The sequence below is a fragment of the Gadus chalcogrammus genome, chromosome 1 (assembly GCF_026213295.1).
Source record: "Gadus chalcogrammus isolate NIFS_2021 chromosome 1, NIFS_Gcha_1.0, whole genome shotgun sequence".
Classification (NCBI taxonomy): Eukaryota; Metazoa; Chordata; class Actinopteri; order Gadiformes; family Gadidae; genus Gadus; species Gadus chalcogrammus.
The window spans coordinates 24,052,694-24,076,322 of record NC_079412.1 but is presented as its reverse complement, the minus strand read 5'-3'; the positions used below and the strand labels follow the sequence as shown (position 1 = coordinate 24,076,322).

Here is a 23,629-nt window from a genome sequence, read left to right as displayed (position 1 = left end):
CATTAAAAGCAGAAGAAGCCCCCCCCCCACCCCCTCGCCGTTTTTTCTTGTCACTCAAAAAATATTGCACAACATTTCTAGCGATTTATCTAAATGTGTAGGAAAGGGGAACTTCCCTGCCGGGGTTCGGCCCTGTGTAGAGTCCCGCCCCCATGGACTGCACTATAGGACTTGATGCACCTTGATATGGAGATGTGGAGATATGTTGCTTTTGTTGTTTGTATTGTTATTTTGTGTATGATATTTGTGAATCTATTTATTAATTGTTGTTTGTTATTGTTTAGCTGTGTAAGTCTGGTTGCCTCTACTGTCTCGTTGTCTTTATGGCAATGACAAATAAAGTACTTTGAACTTTGAACCACGAGTTTCAAAAGGTCAGGACCCTGTTGTTTTTTTGCGCGGAGAGAGAATTCATCGCTGGTTTTCTCCTGTTATCCCCGGCGTCTCTGCCTATGACGGTAAACAGTCAGAGCGTCAACGATCAGGGTTCGGCACTGGTAAGGTAACCAGGCAATTTCAAACAGTTGAAAACTGTTTTGACTTAAATGTCAGCTCAACATCACACAGGTATGGGTGGGGTTAATGGCGTCCTTGAGCTGAACTGATGGAATCGGATCGAACCCCATGCATCGGACCCAAAGGAATGAGGTACATGGAATCTTGTTGCGTTTGTTTTGGATACACGGCGCAAGCCTGCATACACGTTCCGTGGGGTTTCTTCTCTAAATACAGTCAGATCTAAGTTTTCCTACAGCCTTAGGCCCAATCCCGTTACACCCCTTGGCCAAATCCCTTAACCCTAGCCCTACCCCTCAATCCTAAACCTAGGAAATGGGACAACCCTTCAAGACCCAGTTACCGTACGTCATTAGTAGTCGTTGACGGGGTTTTGATCTTTATTTCTATTTTATTTTTTTGATCTTTTAATACAATATCTGTCTCTAGATTATTACTGTATAGTTTGAATGTCTTAGGAATGCAAACTTACCCACATGGAAAAACACGGTATGATTAGATAAGAATATTATTCATGCTCACAATCTGCGTTGGAAACTGCAATATTGCACTTTATTTTGGATCTAACATTATACAAGATCAACATGATATAAAAAAACAGAATAACCATAGAACTTGAGGTAGTATGCCGGTAACCCTTCCTTTTACAGTCCCCTAATTACTAGGTATTTAAACAAACAAGGCTTTCTTTTACAGTACAGTTTCAGCTTAATTACTGGGTAAATTGTCATTCTACTTACGTTGCAGAACATATGGTACAAGTTTGTTGATTGCATGGAAAGGGAATAACCAGTTGCAAATGATATGGTAAGAGCCTGGTATTACCATGGAAACAAACAAGGCTTCCTTTTACAATACAGTTTCAGCTTACTTACTGATTAAATTGTCATGTTTTACTCAGTAACGTTGCAGAATATATATGGTACAAGTTCCAGTTAACTCCATGGACAATGGAATTATCTATTACAAAAGATATGGTAAGAACATGGTAAAACCATGGAAACAAACAAGGCTTCGTACCCAGTATTTAAGAAGATGTACCATGACACTAGAGGAAAATTGTTCCAGAGATTACCAGGTAAGATTACCAGGTAAGTATTGCTGTAATTTTTCAACTTAAATAAAAACAATTTCGTAGTTTCTGAGGTAAGTCGAATAAAGCTTTTATAAATGGGTGTAGCTGTGAACGATGGGGGCCATTTGGAGAGCACGCAACATCACCCTCAGGACCAAAATACGGCTATTCAATTCAAGCATTAAAACCATTCTCCTGTACGGATCGGAAACGTGGAAAACAACAAAGAAACTACTAAAGAAGCTACAGGTTTTCACAAATCACTGCCTAAGACGCATCCTCAACATCAGATGGCCTGACAAAATAAGGAACAAAGAGCTGTGGGAAAGAACACACCAACCTGCCATAGAAGTGGACATAATGAGACGAAGATGGGGATGGATTGGGCACACATTAAGTAAGCCGAGGAACACCATCACACGCCAAGCCCTGCAGTGGAATCCGCAGGGTAAACGTGGTAGAGGGAGGCCAAGAAACACCTGGAGGAGGAGTGTTACAGCAGAGATGGAGAGAGCAGGCTATAGATGGCAAGACCTGGAGAGGCTGGCACAGAACAGGACGAGGTGGAGAGATATAATCAGTGGCCTATTCTCCAACTTGGAGCAACAGGCCTAAGTAAGTAAGTAAGTAAGTAGCTGTGAACAATAACAATATAAGAAAAAGTAATTTATTGGAAAGTACTATGTTAATTTCGAGATAGTACATAATTTGACTTTGGCTGTTACCAACATAAACCTTGGATAACTACAGTTGTAACTTGAATTGATGGGTAATAGAAGAGTTGTTTCTAAGAATTGGTTTCTTACTTTCCTATGAAGTACACAATTATATCTGAGTTATTACCAACTTAAAACAGTTACAAATACACAGTACTTAGATGAGTTGATGGGCGAAGTGGAGGTTTTTCTTCAGCTGTAGTTCCTCTGTATTTACCTTATTATTACCAGTGGTAATTACCCAATAATATCTATGATTTCCCATATATTTACCAGGTAAATACCGAGTAATTAGGGGACTGTAAAAGGAAAGGTTACCGATTAATATACCTTTATTAAACATTTATTTGACAGTAAAAAGCATTCAATAATAATTTGTTTATTGAAAGTTAACTACTGGACGATTAAAGATTTTCTAATGGTGTTCATGTTTAGTAATTACCGGTATGTTCATTTTAACTAAGGCATTCATTTATATATTATCTAGTAGGATTAAAAGGTTTGCAGGCACACGTACGCACCACAGACAGACAGACAGACAGACAGACAGACAGACAGACAGACAGACAGACAGACAGACAGACAGACGCACAGTCACTCACAAGCATTGCTAAAGTCTGACCGTGAGACTTGGGGGGAGAGGGGGGGGGGGGGTCTAACACTGGGAGACAGGCGATGGATAACAGGGTTGTCTTGTTAGCATCTGATTTGGAGACCCCCACCAAAAGCTAACGTTGATGTGAAACCTCGACCCTGGTACAAGCCCCACTGTGACCCACAGAGAGAGGGAGAGCCAACCCAGGGCTCAGTACTGCATCTGCCTCAGCAGGAGCATGACGTGGCGGACCCGCTCGGCGCGACAGCTGGCCGTCTGGTGGACCGGCAGCTCGAAAAAGGAGAAGGTAAAGCTGCGCGTGAAGCTGAGGCTGGTGATTGGACGCAGCGGGGGGAGGCGGGGCATGCGCGGAACAGGCCTCCGCCTGGCTCGTAACTCCCTGGCCTCCCTCCCTAGACAGAGACAGACAGAGACACAGACACAGAGAGATACAGTCACAGAGAGAGAGGGACAGAAAGAGGCACACAGAGAGAGAGAGAGAGAGAGAGAGAGAGAGAGGGACAGAGAGAGTGAGAAACAGAGAGAGAATACACAAAGAAATAAAGATTATCAATTTACCCTTGGTCAACTAACTGTAAATTAAGTCGATAGCCATACTAAGACCTACTTAGAGTACACAAGAGGACAGACTAAAGTTTCTAAATATCTTTATAGTCAATAGTAATAACATACTAAATGCTAGGGAATGATAAGGGAATAAGGACAACTACGAGGAACACCTTGGGCTGGTGTAATATTAGCTGATACTAATACAACTATAAAGAGATACTGCAGTGATACAGGGATAGGCTAACCACTTAGCAACGCTGGGATGCTACCTGGGCTCTCCATCTGGGCCGACGCGCGGTGCAACAAGGTAGGGGAGCAGGGATTCGAACCGCCCACCTCTCTGCCCCCCCCGCGCCGCCCGTGGCGAGAGGGGGGCGCCGCGGGACGAGTTGGGGGGGCAGGCGGGTGCAGGCGAGGTTGGGCCGGAGTTGGGGGAGGAGGAGGAGGAGGAGGAGGTGGAGGGGGGGGAGGTGGAGGAAGAGGGGGAGGAGGGGGAGGAGGAGGAGGGATGGAGGTGAAGGAGGACTCGGAGAGGGAGAGCCCTCCCCAGGGGGTGATGGAGGTGTCGGCGTGGAGGAAGGCGTGAGAGAGGGGGTGGGAGGAGGACGAGGAGGTGGGCTGGGACGGCCGGCTGCTGCGCCGTCTCAGTCCGGCCAGGGGGAGGCGCTGGGGAGCAGCGGAGGCGGAGCTTGAGGCCTTGGCTGGTGGGGAACAACACGTTTGGTTTAGTTTAGTTTATTTGTTTGTAGTTTCGTGGACAGTCCCCTTTGATTACGCTCAAAGGAGCAGCTTTAGCCTATTTTGCTCATTTCCAGCTGTAGTCCCCGGCCAGTTGTCAATAGGCAACCTAAAATACAATAAGAATAAAATTCATTCCATTACATTTATTATTACGGAAGGCCTAAGCATGAGGGGAAACAGACAAACAATTGCACAGACATATTGCACACAATTTGAGCAAGAACAAACCATTTTGTTCTTGCTCAAATTGTGTGCAATATGTCTGTGCGATTGTTTGTTCAAATGGTTGATGGAGAGAGATTGTGTCTGTGATTCAACATTTGAAAAAACATCCCACATAAACATTTCACACCGACCGATTCTAACAACATCTCGACATTCTCAAACCATTTAGACATTCTAAAAAACAACCACAACATTCTAAAATACGTAAGTATTTTAAAACCACAACATTCTCACACTGTTTTTTATAAAAACACTTTACCATTCCAACTACATAATACTATGTCATCACCCATTATATCCTTACACACATTGCTCACAGTTGAAAGACATGTGTTCTGTTACTTTGAGTTAGCCTCTGTTGGAGGGCAATTAGCAATTGAATTAAAAGATAATCACATAATCAATACCAGGCTAATCTGTCAATTTTGCAATTTATAAAATCATGAGTCTTAATCACAAGTGATTACCTGCACTCTTTTTTTTCGAAGATCCAATCAGAGGTAAGCGTTCTTGTGTCATCATAAGTCCTGGTTATGAAAATGAATTAAGAGATGCATTCAAAGTAAATACGTAAATTCCTCAAACTCATTAGTGGTTGTAATTAGCACAATACTCACTACACATGCACGTCTATGTCTACTTCTGATTCGTCCATTAATTCCATCCTCATTTACTTTTCCTCTCTCCCTTTTACTCAAACTCATCCATCCACGCCTTAACTTGTCTTTCTGTCGCAGCGTCACTCTATTTAACCCTACGTAATGTTTTGTAAAGCCTTAGTAATTCCTTGATATTCCTTTATTGAATTTGGTTCTTTTTTATCCTCTTCAGTGCGATATAAAGTCTAATAAAGTCTTCGTCTCACATAAAGTCTTTGGTTTCCTTTGCTTCTCTTCCCCCTCTCACTCTCTCTCTCTCGCTCCCTCCCTCTTTCTCTCTCTCAGCATGGGGTCTCCCCTATCACTTACCACATCGTGTCCCCTATCACAGTGCATTCACCCTCCCTATTCTTATCTGCACCGTTTTACAGCCAAACATTAGGGGGAGCTTGGTACAAATGTGCCTTCAAACTTCAATATGTTAAGGTCCAATGATCAGGAACTAAAGGAACATGAAAATGTATTTGAAACAGTTACAACATTAAGTTAATTCATGGTTCTTGAATGAGCCTGGGGGATAGTCCTGAACAAATCTTTAAAAGGTAAGGTCATGAGTTCTTCTTAAGAGGTCAAACAATGGCCTGTTGATAAAGTGAAAGGAGCCATTACGCTCTGATGCCTCCTGCTCTCACCTGGCCACGCCCACCTGTTTCCCTCTCTGCTGGGTCTACGGGCTTGGCTCCCTGAACAGGACTGCAGAGGGGTGAAGGGTAGTGCAGTCTTCCTCCTCTTCCTTGCTTCCCACTCTTCATACATTAACCAAATGTAAATATCTCTCTTTTACAGTGACCTTCTCTGTCTGAATGGTTTGTTCATCTCCTAACCTCATACTACTCTCTCTCTCTCTCTCCTTTCCATCTCCGTGATGAGGAGATTGCAGGACAATAGGCAATATGATATCAGGTTGAAATATTGATGGAAAGCAATGGGCCCCTCTGTACCAACCTAGAACGGGTGGCGTGCGCGCGCGCACACACACACACACACACACACACACACACACACACACACACACACACACACACACACACACACACACACACACACACACACACACACACACACACACACACACACACACACACACACACACACACTCCTATGCAAGTGTGCACCCATCCGGACACTTGCATTCAATTAAAAAGCACACCACCTCCACACACACACACACACACACACAAAGCTCATCGTCTTGACATTGATCTCCTTCTGCTTCAGCGCACAACGGATCCACCTGCTGTCCGACACACAGTCACATACTACACACTCGAGATACACAAACTACAGAAATACTGCGTCCTCTTGTGCATGTTCAACAGCACCCGGGCACTACTGGTGCCCGGGTGCTGACCAACAACTCAGTCTACTCCAATCAGATCTGAGGAGCGTGCACACACACACACACACACACACACACCAGTAGAACTCAAAACATCCACTTATGAGCATTTCTCTTTGAGTTGTTAGCATGGAATTAGCATTTTGCTTTGCAAATAAGCAGCAACACAACACGGCGCCACATCGAATTATAGGCCTCATCTTTGATCTCGCTGTCTCGCTTCGTCTCTCACACACGCACGTAAGTAATATATTCTCCACTCACACATGCAGAAAGATTCCTGCCACATTCTCCTTTGAAGTTAATCAATGAAAGAGATTTGTGATACAGCACACACACACACTTTGTTGAATGCTATTAAATATTCACCAAATTCAGTTTTCACTACATTCACTTTATAATCGATCACATGCCCAATTACCGCGATGGTCTTCACATTGATGTGCAGAACTATAATTCACAGGAGTTCTGGATTAAATTGATATAAATTAATATTTATTAGTTATATTTAACAATATTAAAACAACATGGAGTATAATATCCATCTATTTGGCAGGTTTATAAAATGCACATCATGAAACAGTGCACACACACACACACACACACACACACACACACACACACACACACACACACACACACACACACACACACACACACACACACACACACACACACACACACACACACACACACACACAGGACTTGCTCTCAAATCGTCCCTGTAAATGTATATGCTTTTCTTCACTTTCTGTCATGGTGAAGACGTCCTGACGTGTAGCAGCTGTAGGCCTTGACCACAGACCACCACCCACCCCCCCAGGCCCAGACCCATGCTCTCACATCCAGGATCGGCCTTCACCCACCCCTCGTCCCCCTCACCCGGACCCCGCTCCCCCCCCCACGCAGCCAGGCCGGCCGCGTCCGCCACGTGGGAGTACAGCGCCCCCGTGGGGCGGAGGCCGGTACTGCACACCCTCCAGAGACGCACCCTCTGGTCCGGGGAGGTGGACACGAGGACGCCCGGGCAGAGGAGGCTCAGCGCGGTGACCGGGGCGGAGTGGGCCAGCGAGACGCGGGACTGGGAGAGGAGGGTGAGGTCGGCCGGGGAGAGGAGGAGCTGTTGGTTGCGGTGGTGCTCTTGTGAAAGTACTCTGCCGCCATCTGTCTGCACCTCGGGGTACCGCACCTGAACCACAGACAGGGTCAGCTGTCCGTCGTCGCCCCCGCTGGCGACGGTTACCAGGCAACCGTCCTCTGTTCTCTCCTGCCACACCGCCAGTGAGTTGACTCCGCTCTGGTGGGCGGGAAAGGTGAGGCACGGGCCGGGCCGAGCGGATGTGTTCGATTTCGAATTCAAATTTCCAGCCAGTAATGAGGTTGGGGTAAAGTCCCACAATGCAATTCTGCCATCAGTTGCTGCACTAAGAAGAAGTCTGTATCTGTGAGATTCAAAGAGAAGGCGGCATGTTGGGACAAGGACATAATTTAGCGCTAAATATGTAAACATGTTTTTTCAATAAAGTAGCAGACACGGTTAATATGTCTTAAAACTCTGGCATTAATAAAGTGAATCTTTTCTTATTTTATAAGCCGGGATGCGATAAAATTCTGCCCATAAGAAACCTCTTCTTACCTGTTGCCTATAGCGTCTGCCAGACAGCAGGGGGCGACACAAAGCACACAGCGCTGGTGGTAGAAACTCTCCCATAACAAATCAAATCGACCTTTGACCTCGCTGATTGAGAACAATCTGGCAAAAAAACGACGTGTTTGCAAGGACAAGAATAGAAATGAAAGTGACCGTTTCTGGTGATAAACTAACAAAATCAATCACACAAACAAATTCCTGTTTTTCTTTTAAATCTTCATGATTTTGTCTCCTGGGGCAAACTGACCTGATTGCTCCATCGCTGCAGGCTAGCGCCACTACAGCTGTCGCGGTGTCGCTGTTAACCACTGCTATAGACATGTATCTGGAGACACACACATACATAAACATTAATTTGACAAAAAGTTTGTCAAAAAACTAAAGATGTAAAGTATGATCTTGAATCGCTGAGAAGAGGAAAAACTAAAGTTATCACGTGTTAATTTTTATACACCGCTTGCCTCGTCTCTGGGTCTGCTTTCACCGTCTTGTGTCGGTTCCGCCTCTTCTCCCACTGCTCGTCCAATCGGTGACTGGCCACCTGAATCACCTGACAATAAGGCTCCCGCCTCTTTTCGTCCCATCCAATCAGCAGCCTGTAACACTGCATTTGAGCCCGACCACCTGCGGACACAAGCAGGGCGGAGAGCGAGTGTTTTCCGGGCCTCACGCCAGCTGGGTCCATGACAGCCACCAGAGTGCGGATGTTGGAGATGTGGTCGGTGATGACGGACAACACTTGGACCGTTCCAGAGCTCGGCTGGACGGCCAGGACGGTCAAACTAGTGTCCTCCCCTCCGGTCACAAGGACCTCCCAGTGTCCTTCATCCGACCCCATGCCCCGAGTAGTTTGAGACCCGTCCCCGGTGCCCCCTACCCTCCCCAGCCTACAGACGCACCCGATGCCCTTCCCATGAACGCCCTCTCTGAGGCCGCAAGCCCCGGTCTTGCCGACCACCCCGGCCGAGGTCGAGGCCTCTCTGGGGGGCTGCGTGGCTACCACGGCCCCATGCTTGATGAAGACCAGGGCGCCGTAGCCCGGCCACAAGCTCTTGCAGGGGGGCCAGAGAATCCAGGAGCGATGGCCGCCGCCGCACGGCACCGTCAGCAGCCTCTCCTGCCTCACGGGATCCCACACCACGAAGTTGACCGCTTGAAACCCGGCGACGACAAAGCGGCACTCTCGACCGTCGTGCCATCCCTTTTTTCCTCTGCCTGTAAGTTCCTGTTCTGCTTTAGTTTCCGCGGCCTGCTTGTGACGCCATCCTTCCTTTTCTACTCCTCCTCCCTCTTCCTCTTCCTCTTCCTCCTCCTCCTCCTCCTCCTCGTCCCCGAGCGGTTCGGCCGTCGAGTGTTCAGGAGGTGCGAGGATCAGAACCCTCTCCAGCCACTCCATGCCCTTACAGGCCCGCTGGACCCTCAGAACCTCCAGCTGAGGCCCGCCGTCGGGCTCCAGGATCTCCCCAGCGCTGGGTCGGCGGTCCCCCAGGAGGACCCACTGCGCTGTGGCGGGGCGAACCCTGAAGACCCGCACACAGCCGTCCCGCCCGGCGCTGTACAAGAGGTCCCGGTGCTCGCAGACGGAGGTCACCCCCTGTTTCCCGTGCACCCCAAACAGACAGCTCAGAGGCTGCAGGGGCGGGTCACCCTGTCCTGCGGGTTTCTTCCCGCCGCCATCCGACCACTCCTTCCCTTCTTCATCACAACAGTTTGTTTCCTCTGGATCTTCCCTCTCCTCGTCTACCCCCACTCCTCCTCGTGGTCTGCTACTCTCCTGAAACAGCAGCAGGGATCCTCTCCGGTCCCCACACACCCACAGCGCCCCCGGTGGACCTTTGCGGAGGCGCACCGCGCTGGTTAACCACCGCTTGGCACAGGGGGGCAGAGCAAACGGCGGGCGAGGCTCGGCGATCAGAACTGAGCCCGAGTCTCCGTCCGGCCGTGCCTCCACGCGCCAGCGGTGGACCAGGCCGTGGGAACCCGACGCTAGCAGGTACCCCGCGTGGGGCGCGTGTCCCTCGACCCAAACGAGGCTGTGGATCTTCCCGTCCCCTCCTCTGAGAGACAGTCCGCACTGGGGACGGGACATGTCGAAGACGTGGATCCCGCCGCTGAGGTTCCCCACCGCACATAGGTGAGCTTTACGTGGGGTGGTACCCTTCACCGTGACGGTTAGGACCTCCATCACGCAGTAGGACTGGTACGCCCGATCCCCCTGCCACAGTAAGTCCCACTGTCCGGCGGCCGCACAGCAGCCCTGGTACACTGCCCCCTGGTCAGTGCATGCCAAGATTTTACTCCGGGCCCAATTTGCGGTTCCGTCCTCTACCACGCACACCCCCTTGGGCGTACCTCGTCCAGAGAACTTCAAGTCCGTCAGGGCCGCTGTGGCAGCCATCCCCACCTCCTCCTTCTCCTCCTCCTCCCCCTCCTCCTCATCGTCGTCTTCCTCCTCCACTTTTGTCTCCTCCACCCGCCACAGCCTCACTCCTCCATCCGCGCCCCCGGTGGCCACCCACCTCGCTCTGATTCCGTCCTCCTCCCTTCCCTGGCTCACGGCGAGCGCTCGGATCCCGCCGGCCCGATGGCCCTTCAAGGTCTGGGCCACCTTGCCCCCGCCGCCGCGGGACCAGTCCCAGACCAGGCAGCACCCATCCTCCCCGGCGCTGTACACCTTCCCGGGGGACAGGTGCACGGAGAACACCCGGGCCTGGTGTCCGTACAGGACCATGAGGCACGCGGGGTCCGGGTCCCCGCACGTGGGACCAGGGCCCCCCAGAGCCCCGACGCCCCACACCCTCACGCTGCGGTCGTCGGAGGCCGAGGCCAGCCAGCCTTTCGCCCGGAGGTAGCAGATGCTGAAGATGACGCCGCCGTGCCCCAGCAAGCGCCTCTCCACGGGGGCTTTGCGTTCAGGGTCGCCCCCTTCCTCCCCGACCACCTCCGCTTCCTCTGCCCTTCTGTTGGGTCTCCAAAGAACCAGCTGGTTGAAGACTGTCCCCCCGACCAGGACGGAGTCGTTCCAGGATTGGTCCACCAGCAGCAGGGCAGAGTACAGCAGACATCCATCCAGGCAGCCGCAGCGAGCGAGGGGGATCCCTCCGTGAAGGTCCAGGAGAAGAACGCTGTTATGGGCCAGAGCCACGCCGAGGAGGGCGCGGCCGTCCTGAGTCAGCCAGCAGAGGTCCAGGATCCAGTCTCGGAGCTCTATGAGGGGGCCGTGGGCCTCCAGGCGCACCGGCTCCCCACCGTGGAGCTGGGTGATGAGACGCACCAACCGCACACCCTTACCTCCAAACACCGCCAAGTCATAGAGGTCGGGCTCTGTGGCGGAGCTTCCTCCTGGGGGCAAAGATCAGGACATGCATTAGATACTTGATAAAGACTGACGGAAATACATGATTGTCATGATCAGGAGGAGAAAGCATTGTTCATATTCAGTTAATAAAAAAAGTAAAACCAAATAAATATTTCACTGAATGAAACAAAAATACATGACGATTATTTGACTAATAAAGAGCTAAGGGATGCAGTTTCAAATAATAACCGGTTTATTGTGAGTAATCCTTCCCAACCTTCTTCTTTCTCTGCCTCATGGTTCTGTTGTGGTTGTTTGTGCTTATATTTGGGGCGGACACCATGAATCCGATAGTGCTGAAGAACAGCAATCGAGGCTGAGGCTCTAGTGCGCGACCGGAGGCTGAAAACTGTCAAGATTGGACCCTCGCCTGTGGGAAGAGTAAACAGTTAGAGAGAGGGAATGGGCAAGTGTAGGGAAAGACAGAAAAATAACGGCTGAGGTTGAGGAAGAGCTTACCTTTCAGTAGGTAATCCTCCAAGAAAAATTCCAATGCTGTGATTGGAGCAATTAACACCACCGTTTCCATTGTGGAGCTAGGTAATTATTACCATCCTGAGTGAGCGAAGACGGACTGTAAGTATCACGTTACCGAAGGAGGTCTTGAGTAACTTGGATACTTGACTATAACTTGCAGGTTAGCCGCATAACAAGTCAGCATAACAAGTCAGTAAATACGTTTTTTTTTTCCTTGTAATGAAACAGTATATATTTATGCATGTCTTGTTTTACTTACATAGAGCTATAGCGCTTCTCGTTCTCACAGACAGCTATATGAAAATGTGTCTGTCCAATACATCCACGCCGTTCCCATGGTCCTTCTTCCGCATGTGTATCTTAACCAATCACAATCGGTTATAGGACAGTCAGCTGGATCCAACAGGGCCGCCTATTGGCTAAGCACTGTTGTGATGGGGTGAACGTCACACGTGACAGCCGCAAAACTCTGTTCTCCTGACCATTGTAAGCGCTGCGGACCTGCGGTGCCGAACTTTCTACGGCCATAAACATGCCTGGAAAATGTAAATTCCAGGTTGCGTGGCTTTCCAAGGATATATACAAAGACTGGCTCGTCAAAGACCCACAAGACATTCAGTTGGCCAGATGCAAAGCTTGTTGCAAAGCAATTAAACTGCAGACGATGGGAGAGGCAGCCCTCACAAGCCACGCCGCGGGCTGTGGCCATAAAGCAGCCGTCCGCAAGCTCGTAGAAGGTAGTCCAATCCACAGATCATACATGTACACCACAGCAATGTAAACATCTCGTGTGTAACAATACATCTCGTATCTGTGGCCATGTTCATTTGCCAGTAGAGAGGTTGGGTTTTGTAATTCGTGTTCCCCTTGTTCTTTACTGCAGCAACAAACGCAAACGAGGATGCCCATGCAAGCGTGTGTGTGTTGATATTAGGTGGTCGGATCAGCAACCACACAGACCCACCGAAACATATTAAAACCCCTAGCAGATGTCACTATTCCATTCAGACCGCCATTTTGGGTGTCAGGCGCGGATCAAGCCTAGGGCCGAGGCTTGCCAGCCTGAGAGAACCAGTGTGCAGTTTTCCAGGTTATATAGTCCCGCTCTACTTTGGCCATAATGGTGCACGCTTGTGTTGCTGTTGGGTGTCACAAAAGGAAGACTCCTGGCTCGCTTGTGTCATTTGACCGACATCCCCATGATTTGGAGAGAAGGCAGCACTGGGTGACAGCTGTGAAACGCAACGGTGCCTGCATTGGAGCCAAGTCGACTCAGTCTGCACAGTGCACTTTGCATCTCGGGTAAGTTTTAAAAAAACTCTCAAACATGTATGAATTAGTAAATAGACGTTAAAAAGTGGCTGTAAGCAATCTTACAATCTTAGTCACAAGTTCATCAACATCATTTACTACTTGACTTAATATTACATGTTAAGTAACACATAAAAGTGTTTTCATGCAATAGCAGCACAAATCAAGTTAATAGTGTTGATAACAAAAGTTGCATCGATGTGACGGTCGATTTAAACTGTTGTAACATTTGCTTTCCTCTTCCTCTAGGTAAACAAAGTAGGAATCCACTGTCCCCGGACTACTCTCCAACAGTGGTGGGGAAACTTTAATTTCCGCGTCAACCAAAAATACCTGCAGCTCTTAAAACCAAAAGACGGTTGAGCAATGATAAGGCGCAGGATGATGCTGTTGCCACTGTGGCCACACTCCTTGGACATGACGACAACCCCCCACAACGTGAGCCAAACACACCAGCCAAACCTTGAGAGCCTTGACGTAGTACCCCCCTGGTCAGCCCTCGCTTGACACCCCAAATGGCGGCGAATGCAAAAGTGACATCACACGCAAAGGGTCCATATTGTGTGGCGTTCTGAGTAGATGCTGGTTAAGTGATCACCATGGCTGCGGTACTCTTTATTCCCAGAGGGAAACACCGGCTTACTGTTTGAATAATTGTTCCTCTCATCCACCCTCTGATTCCCATCTTCTCTTCCCCTGTCTGTCTGTCTGTCTGTCTTTTTGCTACATTTCTTTCGCTCCGCCTCTTCGGTTAGGTCACATCATGGTGATGAATGTCGCCGATCATGTGAATGGCTACGGCAATATCAAGGTAAAAGCAGTCACCTGCTATAACATATGCATTACATTTTCTAAGCGGGGGTCGTCGTAGGGTAGGAGGACTTCAGCTGGGACGTCTGACCTGGGATCACCGAGACGCTGGCGTGGACACAGTCGATGCTTCGGGGCGTCACCACCGCTTGGTAATAAACAAACGTCCGGGTTCCCGCCTTCCCAGGATGAGGAGGAGAAGGAGCCGGTGGCTCTCGGCCTGCACCTCAACGCCTTCGACCGGCTGACAGGAAGTGACCCGTCGGCAGACCTGGAGCACAGTGTCCTCGGCGCCAGCTCCGCTTCCCACAACGCCTCGTTCCAGGAGGTCACGTTCCCGACCAGCTTCATAGACTCGCGCGGCGTGCCGAGCCAAAGCAGTGTCGACTGTGGTGCGTTTAGTAAAACACACACTGTTTATTTACGAATCAAAAAAGGTTTACTTGAGGTTAAACTTTTTGATTTGGGAATTTTGATTCAAGGACATTTCAGTGGATGTCATCCACATATAACATTGGCTTAATCTCACACACACACACACACACACACACACACACACACACACACACACACACACACACACACACACACACACACACACACACACACACACACACACACACACACACACACACACACACGTATTAATAGTTTTAATGCCAAAACTGTTGCGGTCAGTATTCAACGTCATCCCCACCATAACTTGACACTCACCCTTGAACCCTGACCTCGCCAGGTGTCCCCAGGGTCCAACCTCCCAACATCAACCCCCACCACCACCCTCCCCGCCTCCTCCTCCACGCTCCCCAGCAGCCCCCCCTACACCACCGGCCTCCGTCACCAGCCCGACGCCGCTGCGAGGAGCCGGCGCTGCGAGACACGGCGCCCCCTCCCAAGTTTCCTCGCACGCCTCGCTCCGTGACGGCGGCGGCGGCGGCGGCCCTCGCCAGACGGGAGCGGGAGCAGCGGGAGAGGGTGGAGGCCCTGGAGGAGGAGCGGGTGGAGATGCTGGGGGAGCAGCAGCAGCAGGAGGGGCGCAGGGAGCAGATGGAGAGCCTGGAGTGGGAGCGGCGCATGCGGGTGCTGGTGTGGGAGCAGGAGGTGCTGAGGGAGAAGGGCAGGGCGGCCCGGGAGAAGGCCCGGGCCTACCGCATGAAGAGGAGGTACTACGGGGCCAAGCTGAAGAGGATGGGCCAGGACGTCCCGCCGTCGTCGTCCTCCGGCAGCGACCAGGACGAGTGGGGGAGCGGCGAGCGGGCGACCAAGGAGGGGGCGATTGTGTGACGTCACAACGAGATGGACTTAAATGTTTTTTTTTTATTTTTTTTATTGACTATATACCCGTTTGTCTTCATAAGACAAATGGGGAAGACTATTTTTATATATCATTCGTTTGTTACGTTTCCAGTGATTGTACCCACTGCTTTAATGTGCGGGGAATGTGTCGGTATCTTGAAACAATCTCTGACGTTGTTTTGAAGAGATTGTTGATTTTGCTGCTGTTTGAAAGCTCCGAGACAATATCAAGTTAATGGAGGACTATAAGTATGGTTCTAAATGATCTTAATTATTGAGGGCAATAATTTCAAAAGTCAATACAAATCTGGAAGATTTTAAATTTCATGATTATATTGTCATTTCTTTTTTTAATACTGTAATATATCATTGTACTACTTTGGATGCCCATATTGAACTTGTTTGTAAATGTTTGCCTGGTACAGTTTGATGGCCTTGTGACAGTGAAACCATCCAAAGGTTTAAGTTTGAGCAGCAATGGATTTTCACATATGGGCGTGGCCTGACATTAAGAATTTGAGCCAATCTGAATAAATTACTAGGTAACGCCGTTGGTCTCTTCGCTCATGCCAAATAGAATAGTACATAAGGCAGAAACATTGAAATAAGTATTGTGCAAATTACTGTTTATCCTTTAACATCGTTATTCAATCTATTTCAGATGAGAGGGATCTGATGCTAACTCCTCCCCCTACCGCTGATTGGTCCAATTTTACATTTTTGAGAATGGCTTCATCAGGCTCGAGCCGAGACTGATCTGCGCAAATCGAGAGAATGTGAAGTCACAAGCTCAGGATAATCCCAAACTGCTAACGGTTTCAAGGCACAAGATCTAGAAGGCTAATTTGCGTCTTTTGTCAAATTGTCTTAACGGTCATGCTCAATAACTACAATCACAGTTGATGGTTTTGAAATTCTTATTAAAAGCAGCTAAATTGAAATCAGTTTATTGGTTAAATGTTCTTCAGACATATGCTAATGTTTACTTTTATATATTCTTTCGCTTTTTTGGTGGGGGTTCTCAAAACATACCGGCTTGTATCATATCAGGTCATATTTGTAAAGCTTTACGTTTATGATTACCTTTGAGAGAACTAACTGTGCCAGCAGGATGATATTTAGTAGGTTGAGAAGGCCTAACTCACAGCGCTTTTAAGTAATCCAACTTGGACTGCATGTGAATTTGAACCATCATTGGTTCAACACAAGTTAATTCAGAATTAAAGGCATTTAAACTTGTATGCTGGCACGGTTCAGTGGCTGCACTCTTTAAAAAAGCACTGTTTTAAGTTAGTTCTGTGAGGGGGAGGTAAGGATCTGGGCAGCCTATAGTTTTAAGCTATCGTTAAATGGTTAGTTATGTTTTAAATATGTATGGAGTCTCTCTTGACCCAATGTGTTCTTCCCATGTGAACTAGAATCGATACCAAACCACACAAACAACACCGTGACAGAACAGGTTAGTTTTAGTTTTCTTTTAATGAGCCAACATTTCTTCATGTTTTTTTTCGTGGTGAACATCCGAGGAACAGTTGTTTCCGTGACAACATCCCCATCGCGACAGTGAGAATGACGATATCCCAAAATGAACAGACGCAACGAACAAAGACAGTCTCCCAAGCTTTCATGTCTCCTGCAATCCACCCCACTCCAACTCAAGGTTCAAATCCAAAATACAACTTCATCCCTTAGTGTCTATTCAGTCATTTAGTAGACACCTGAATCGCCTCACTCTATTCAATGTTAACTGGACCAAACCAGACATTTTCACTTTACTATATTTTCGATATACAAGTCCCAACCATCCATATCCAGTTAAGGCTGTGTTTACACAGTGGAAAGACACAGGTGAAATCCGTCTATCGTCAATGCCAAACCTCTTGCATAAAGGGTTAGGTTTGTGGCGTCATAAAATGTTGGATTACAGGGACGAATAAGCATCTTATAGGCCTACATTAAGTATAGTAGTATGCATTTAGACAAAGGTTGTAGACTGCATAGAGGACCATGGGTTATATCAACCACTTTAAGATACATTTGAATCAGACACAACTGTAAAGGGATTGTTGTTACATTTTTTTTAAAGGATTTGTCTCAGAGTGATCTTTTATCTCATTGGACAGGAGGTCATACAAAACATCACGTCAAAAAAACAAACAAATCGAATAGAGATGTCCAGTGCTCACATTTCAAACAGACAGCCATGGACGGCCATTTTGAATCGATAAAACCCCCAGGTAAATAATGAATGGATCAATAAAATAAATCTCATGTCTGTACAAGAAGGAGGTTAACTTACCACTAGATCAGCTGAATGAGGGTGGGGATGGATGAACGGGAAGGTTGTGTCAAGGGAAGTGGGTTACCTTGACAGGAGGAATGACAGACAGTAATAGAGCCCCTCCCAACCCTGGCACAACAGTTAATGGGAATTGATGCACGTTCACCCTGCTTCCTTCCCCTAATCCTCATCCTTTGAACATTGATTTGCTTTTCTTTTTCAAATTCAAAACACAGCCCGTCTATGTTTCTGCATTTTATACGGTTTGGTATACCGTGCTGTCATTTTTCTTATTTATTTTCATGGTCAATTATTTTGAGTCAGGATAAAATACAAAAATTGTTTGCATGATGACTAAATATTAGTTGTTGAATGTTTGTGAGCCAATCAATCTCCTTTGTAGGTGTACAGTTTCCATAAAAGAAAAAAAAAAGAAAAAGATATGTTCACCCAATGTCAATGTAGAATCCATGTTTAAGATCAGTTGTTTGTACACGGTTCTGATAGTGCTCGAGAAAGACCAGCGTCCCCCTCTGATTGGTTGTTGACATCCTATGACACGCGCACAGCAGTCCAATCAGCAGCGGTGCTGGGCCTGGGAGCAGCTGGCGCGTGCACATTAAACATTCAACACATCTGGGTCCTGAAAGCACTTAGGACGCTTTTAGTGGGGACACATCTGACTGTGACAGAGAGACAAGCTGGGAGTTTGTCCGCGGCCCAGATGAAATGGGTTTTCCTTGTGTTGTCGTGGAACTCAAAACAAACAAAAAGCTGTTGATGTTGTTGGTTTAAGATTGGCTGTTTTTTCTTATGTTGGTAAAACACGTCATGGGCTTTAAACACGGTTTTAGACAGGGGAAGTCAACTCATCCTACAAGACAAATGGATATACCTAAAACCAATCACCAAAGGTTTCAGGGTTGCAGATAGAACAAAGAGAGGTCTTAAGTGCCAAGTCAGCGTCGGTTGAACAAAACCCAACGCTTTGAGCTGAACGCGCATGAACCCGGAGACCAGTTTATTGAACGCTTCTATGGCACATTAAATAATACATCACAAAAGGAATAAATAAATAAATAAATAATACATTTAAAAATAAATAAATAACTGCATCAAGATTCAATGCAATACTCTGGTATAGACAATAAAAAATAAAAAGAGGTTCTTCTGCTTACAAACGATGTCGGAGAGAATCATCGGAATTACAAAATAGGGATTGAAAACATGAATCCTTTGGCTTAGGTTTGGTCGTGAGCACGGAGCTTTAGTAAGTGTGTCTGCCTGCGTTTTGGCGGGAGATTCGTCCAGCTTCAAAGGGTGAAAGGGTAGTTATTTTGAGGCAGGTTGAGATGGGATTCAGCAAAGTGTGTGTAATACCTGGATTGGTTTGAAGATACCTTCTGCGGTTGTAAACGGATATACACCTGTTGCCCAATGAGCCGGAAGGACCTCACGCCTCTAACTGCAGGTCTGGAAAGTTCTATAAGGTTCCAGAAACACTTCTAGATCCAAATCGATTGTTTTCTTCCTATAACTGATATGGTTTGAAACAGCACCAGGCACAGAAAAAATAAAAAAGAGACAAAATTTACTAGGACGAAGGTAACATTCACCTCCAGTAGGTGTTGGGGTTCCCGAAAAACAACAGCACAGTTTGTCGAGAACATGACCTTTAGTCTCAGTCCTCGACCCAGCAGGAACCAAAATGGGCGCTCTCTTTCGGCCTTGCCATCTTACCATCAACCGTCTGTCCTGGCACAATCGTTTCGTGCCGTCGATTCTGTTTTTTTTTAGAATTCCTCTCTGTATCTACAATCACTTCTTTCAAATCACTTCCTGTTAATCTCATTCAATCACAGTCGCCGGCCCCCTGTTCCTACGTTTTATACACAAAGGTAATGATCGGGGAAAGAGAGCAAACGGGAAATGAATAAAACTATTGGTGGTGGTGGGTGTGTGGCGGGTTGGGGTGGTTGGGTTTGTGAATTTCTATTTTCAGCAATAAATGATATTCTTCTTCATCCAGTCGCCTCACATAAATCCACACATGGACATAAATCTTCAAAAAACATCACAAGTAGTTTTCATCTTTTCCTTAATCTCCAATGAAAAAAATACAAAATGTATAAAAATGTTATGTACAGTTTTACCCCTCTTCTTAGCCCCTTCTTTCTTTTTTCCATGTTTCGGGGCGTATGTTTTGGAGATCAGTCAGTTTTTTTTTTTTCTTCCGTCAAAATCCACCCAGACACACTCTCCAGGTAGAAGAGGCGGTCACCATGGCAACATGTTCATCAGTAAGACTCAACCCTTGCAAGGAATTTGTGACGAAAAAAACCCCAAAACTCAATCTATACAATCAGCCCATCATAGTTGCATCCTTTTGAAAAAAACGATAAACCAAACCGAAAGCCTTAGAGACGCTGATTTTTTTTTGACATTGTATGTTCCCGCAAATCACTCGGTCACCCTTGACCCCATCGGAAATCAGAGCTCCGGTAACCCAGAGTCGATCCGTCACCTTTGACCCTAGCCCTGGTGACTCAGGCACACTGCATCATGGGATTTGGAGGCGGTCATCAGGACTGGCCTTCGCTTCTGTTGGCTCTGTAGACAAAGGGAGATGCAGTTGTTAAAACGTGCGCTGTAAAAGGTTTTAGTTTTAGCCCTCACAAAGTCTCCCGCTCCACAGTAGTTAGCTAGTCTGCTGTTATTCCTATTCCAAAAAACGTATTTGATACAGGAATATTGTTAAAGAATATTAGTTAAATAAATAAGAGAAGAAGATGAACAGTAGGTCAAACTTGGGGGGCGGGATGATGGAAGGAAGGAGGAGGTAGGGAGGAGGAAGTAAGGGATGACAAGAAACTACACATGACAACCAATCAGAACTGTGCTGAGAGGGAGTGAGGGGGTGGGGTTATCGAGCAGGGGGTGGGGTAAGCTAGCAGGGGGCGTGGTTAGCTAGAAGGGGGGCGGGGTTAGCAGTGAGGGACAGACAGGGGAGTCGGGGGGGGAGGGGGGTCACTTACTCTGAGTCGGGGGAGACCTCAGAGATGCTCTGGGAGGTGAGGGAGCGGGGCGGGGAGGGGGAGGGGCCGTGGGCGGAGCCATTGGCCCCGGGGGGAGGAGCCAAGACGTTGGAGCTGAAGGAGGCCAGGATGGAGGACAGGATGTCCAGGTGCTCGCTGGAGGGCGGGCGGGTCAGGGGGGGCGCGCCCGGGTACCTACACGAGGGGGGGGGGGCCCGGCCGCGGGGGGCCCCCGGGGCGGAGGGCTGCTCCTGCTGGGGCTCCTCCGAGATGGGGGGGGGCGGCGACGCGGGGGGCTGGTCCGGGTGCGAGGGCTGGCGGGGGGGCAGCGTGCGGAGCCACTCCCGGCAGGGCTGGGCCTGGGACCCCCCTCCCCCCCCTCCTCCTCCTCCTCCTCCTCCGTTGGTCTCCAGCTGCTCCCGGGACCGGCTGCTGACCAGCGCCCCCCCGCCCGCCGCCAGGTGCTCCCGGGACGTGGCCTGCCGCCGGGTCAGCGTGTTGAGCTGCGAGCGGGACCCCCCCAGGTAGCCCTCCCCGCCGCCCCCGCTCAGGTCCTCCCGCGAGGCGTGGGCGCTGCCCGCGTGGGGCGGGTAGTCCAGCCGGTCCCGGGACCCCGCCAGGTTCTCCCTGGAGGACGACACCCGCTGGTGGTCCGGCCCCGCTCCGCCGCCGCCGCCCCCCGGGCCCAGCTCCCTACGCCGGGGCAGCAGGTCCAGGTTGTCCCGGGAGCCGCGGGAGTCCAGGCGGTCCCGCGACCCGCCCACCGTGGGCCGGCCCAGCGGGTCCCGGGTCAGCTGGCGGCGGGCCAGGGAGTCCAGGTGCTCCCGGGACGAGTAGCGCGAGGCGGGCTGCGAGAGGGAGCCGCTGCCTCCGCCGCCGCCGCCCCCGCCGCCGCCGGCCGAGCCCGTGGCGTGGGAGTACATGCGGCCGTAGGAGGCGGCCGGCACGCCGCGGTGGCCCAGCGTGGAGGTCCGGTACCAGTTGAGCTCGCTGGGGCCGCGGCCCTGCAGGGCTGGGGGGCAGCCCACACGGTTCTTCAGGATACCTGGAGGGAGGGGGGAGGAGGAAGAAATCCGATCATGTGACGCGAGTGGAGCGAGGAATAGGATAGTCAGAGTGAGTGAGTGAGTGAGTGAGTGAGTGAGTGAGTGAGTGAGTGAGTGAGTGAGTGAGTGAGTGAGTGAGTGAGTGAGTGAGTGAGAGAGTGAGAGAGTGAGAGAGTGAGAGTGAGAGTGAGTGAATGAGAGAGAGAGAGAGAGAGGAGGAAAAGGATGGGATGTGTAAAGATGAGCGAAAAAAATATGCGTTAAATCAGACCGGAAAACGACATTTCAAGAAAGTGTCTTTTAACTCTGACGACGGTGTGTGTTTACTTTGAGCCCGTGTGTGAGTGACTTACCCTTGCGGTGCCTGCCTGGCTGCGTGAGGCCGCTCTCGTCCCCGCTAGTGAGCGAGGCGTCGGGCTGGTTGTTGTTGGCGGCGTCCTTACTGTAGTCGGCCCCCAGAGGGCGCTCCGAGCCCCACTTCTGCAGGCTGCGGTTGTCGCTCTCCTCCAGGGCGGGCCAATAGGACAGCAGGTCGTTGCCGTCCAGGTCTGTCAATCACAAGGAACGAAGGCCATTGATTATTCAGTGGATCTGGGATTAATGTGTGGCCTTTGCGCATTTACTGCAACACAATTGATTAGTGTGCAAATGTTTTGTCATGATATTTATCAAATGCAGGGTATAACACACATTCATTGTCACACATCAAGTCCTTTTGGACAATGAGATCCGTGCGACAAGGCAAGGATCAACTAGGGAATTTACAGACTTGTAACCACAGTCAACTAACATACTGGAAAAAGTATCCAACAATGAGCCAGCAACTCATTCACACATTATGTGAAAGTAGTAATCAAAGCAATAAAAGAATAACGCTTATCTTCATGAATACTAATAAATGCAGTGTGATGCATATTCTGGATTATGTTCTTCTTATGATACGATGAATACGGACACCATGAATACGGATACCATGAATAAATATTAATCCTAGATGGGAAATGTCCTGTGTTTAGTACTACTTTCTATCTTTTCCAATCCTAACTTGTCCTCTTTGTTGTGTATGTGTTGTGAATCTACATTTAATGAGCCGGGCTCACACACTGACATCACCTCCGGGGACGCCAGTTGTGTTTCCATATTGCACTAAAGAACAAATGCTTTCTACTTAGCGCTGGCAAAGCAGATTCACAGCAGGCATCCACACACACACACACACACACACACACACACACACACACACACACACACTTCAGTTACATTTTAGATGGCTTAGCAGGAAGGCCACAGATATGTTATGTTAACCCCTTGAGGAAATTCCCCAGTGTGTTTTTTTACTGTCTAGTTTGGAAAAAGAAAGCAACATGAAGGAAGGACTACTTCAAAAGCAGTTTGGATAGCATGTCGGTGAAGAAGTAGATGAGGGAGTAGAGGAGAAAGATAAACCACAGACTGTAGATAGACATAAAGACATTGCTGAAATGATTATTAGCATGCAGTTATAAACACGGTTGACTTAATCTCCGAATCAATTGTGCAGTGATTACAGTAGAGTAAAATGCCTTTTAAACAGCTTGCTGCTGTTGTAGATGGAATGAGACATTCCTTTTAACATTCCCTAAGATACCCTTTTAATCATTGGTAAATGACTGGGCTTGTATGCTTAGGGCTCTCTAAATCACCGGGGCATTGTTTTATAGGTTGAGTAAGCACCTGCGTTATAAAGCCAGCTCAGCAGTCGTCAAGCCAGAAATGATTTTTCAACAGCTGGGGCTAATTTGCTTGTGGGAGTTGCAGTCCCAGTGATGGGAGTTGTCCCCGGTTCCCTGCTGGAACTGTTTCGCTTTTCTAGAATTTTCACGTACCTAAACTCATCTTAATTATAAACTAAATGATAACTAAATAATATAACTAAATAAAGGTGTCAG

General features: G+C 48.7%; 3 protein-coding genes across 5 annotated transcripts in view; 1 reads left to right on the top strand and 2 right to left on the bottom strand.

Annotated features, from left to right (window-relative positions):
* Positions 1-3,112: 3,112 nt before the first annotated feature.
* On the bottom strand, positions 3,113-12,258 carry LOC130385568 (WD repeat-containing protein 6-like). The gene is made up of 9 exons (XM_056594178.1): positions 12,182-12,258; positions 11,905-12,000; positions 11,663-11,815; positions 10,546-11,429; positions 8,549-10,509; positions 8,335-8,412; positions 8,073-8,189; positions 7,280-7,878; positions 3,113-3,315 (listed from the first exon to the last, which is right to left on the bottom strand). Exons 2-9 carry the CDS (start codon positions 11,972-11,974, stop codon positions 3,113-3,115), a joined length of 4,065 nt encoding a protein of 1,354 aa, XP_056450153.1. The 5' UTR covers positions 11,975-12,000; positions 12,182-12,258.
* Positions 12,259-12,367: 109 nt separating this feature from the next.
* LOC130387937 (SKI family transcriptional corepressor 2-like) lies at positions 12,368-16,570 on the top strand. Of its 3 annotated transcripts, XM_056597231.1 has the most exons (5): positions 12,368-12,659; positions 12,806-12,841; positions 13,989-14,044; positions 14,231-14,435; positions 14,780-16,570. In XM_056597231.1, the coding sequence occupies exons 1-5, from the start codon at positions 12,455-12,457 to the stop codon at positions 15,325-15,327; spliced, it is 1,050 nt and encodes a 349-aa protein (XP_056453206.1). In that variant the 5' UTR covers positions 12,368-12,454; the 3' UTR covers positions 15,328-16,570. The 3 variants fall into 3 exon arrangements, with proteins under 3 accessions (XP_056453206.1, XP_056453212.1, XP_056453219.1); XM_056597237.1 differs by lacking the exon at positions 12,806-12,841; XM_056597244.1 differs by lacking the exons at positions 12,368-12,659; positions 12,806-12,841 and adding an exon at positions 13,678-13,785.
* A 4,257-nt stretch (positions 16,571-20,827) lies between these two features.
* Positions 20,828-23,629, bottom strand: part of celsr3 (cadherin, EGF LAG seven-pass G-type receptor 3) — a 66,611-nt gene continuing 63,809 nt past the window's right edge. The window contains exons 32-34 of the mRNA XM_056594050.1: positions 22,055-22,249; positions 20,975-21,700; positions 20,828-20,850 (exon numbers count right to left, since the gene is read on the bottom strand). Of these exons, the coding sequence (XP_056450025.1) occupies positions 20,828-20,850; positions 20,975-21,700; positions 22,055-22,249 (944 nt within the window). The remainder of the gene's footprint in view (positions 20,851-20,974; positions 21,701-22,054; positions 22,250-23,629) is intronic.

What these genes read in the sequence shown, in the direction of transcription:
- LOC130387937 (XM_056597231.1), top strand. Translation starts at nt 12,455, where the DNA reads ATGCCTGGAAAATGTAAATTCCAGGTTGCGTGGCTTTCCAAGGATATA. An exon ending in CGTCCGCAAGCTCGTAGAAG is followed by an intron (nt 12,660 to 12,805) that starts GTAGTCCAATCC and finishes TCTTTACTGCAG; the next exon opens with CAACAAACGCAAACGAGGAT. An exon ending in ATGGCTACGGCAATATCAAG is followed by an intron (nt 14,045 to 14,230) that starts GTAAAAGCAGTC and finishes CCGCCTTCCCAG; the next exon opens with GATGAGGAGGAGAAGGAGCC.
- LOC130385568 (XM_056594178.1), bottom strand. Translation starts at nt 11,974, where the DNA reads ATGGAAACGGTGGTGTTAATTGCTCCAATCACAGCATTGGAATTTTTC. An exon ending in AAAGCAGACCCAGAGACGAG is followed by an intron (nt 8,413 to 8,548) that starts GCAAGCGGTGTA and finishes GTGTGTCTCCAG; the next exon opens with ATACATGTCTATAGCAGTGG. An exon ending in TGCAGCGATGGAGCAATCAG is followed by an intron (nt 8,190 to 8,334) that starts GTCAGTTTGCCC and finishes TTTTTTTGCCAG; the next exon opens with ATTGTTCTCAATCAGCGAGG.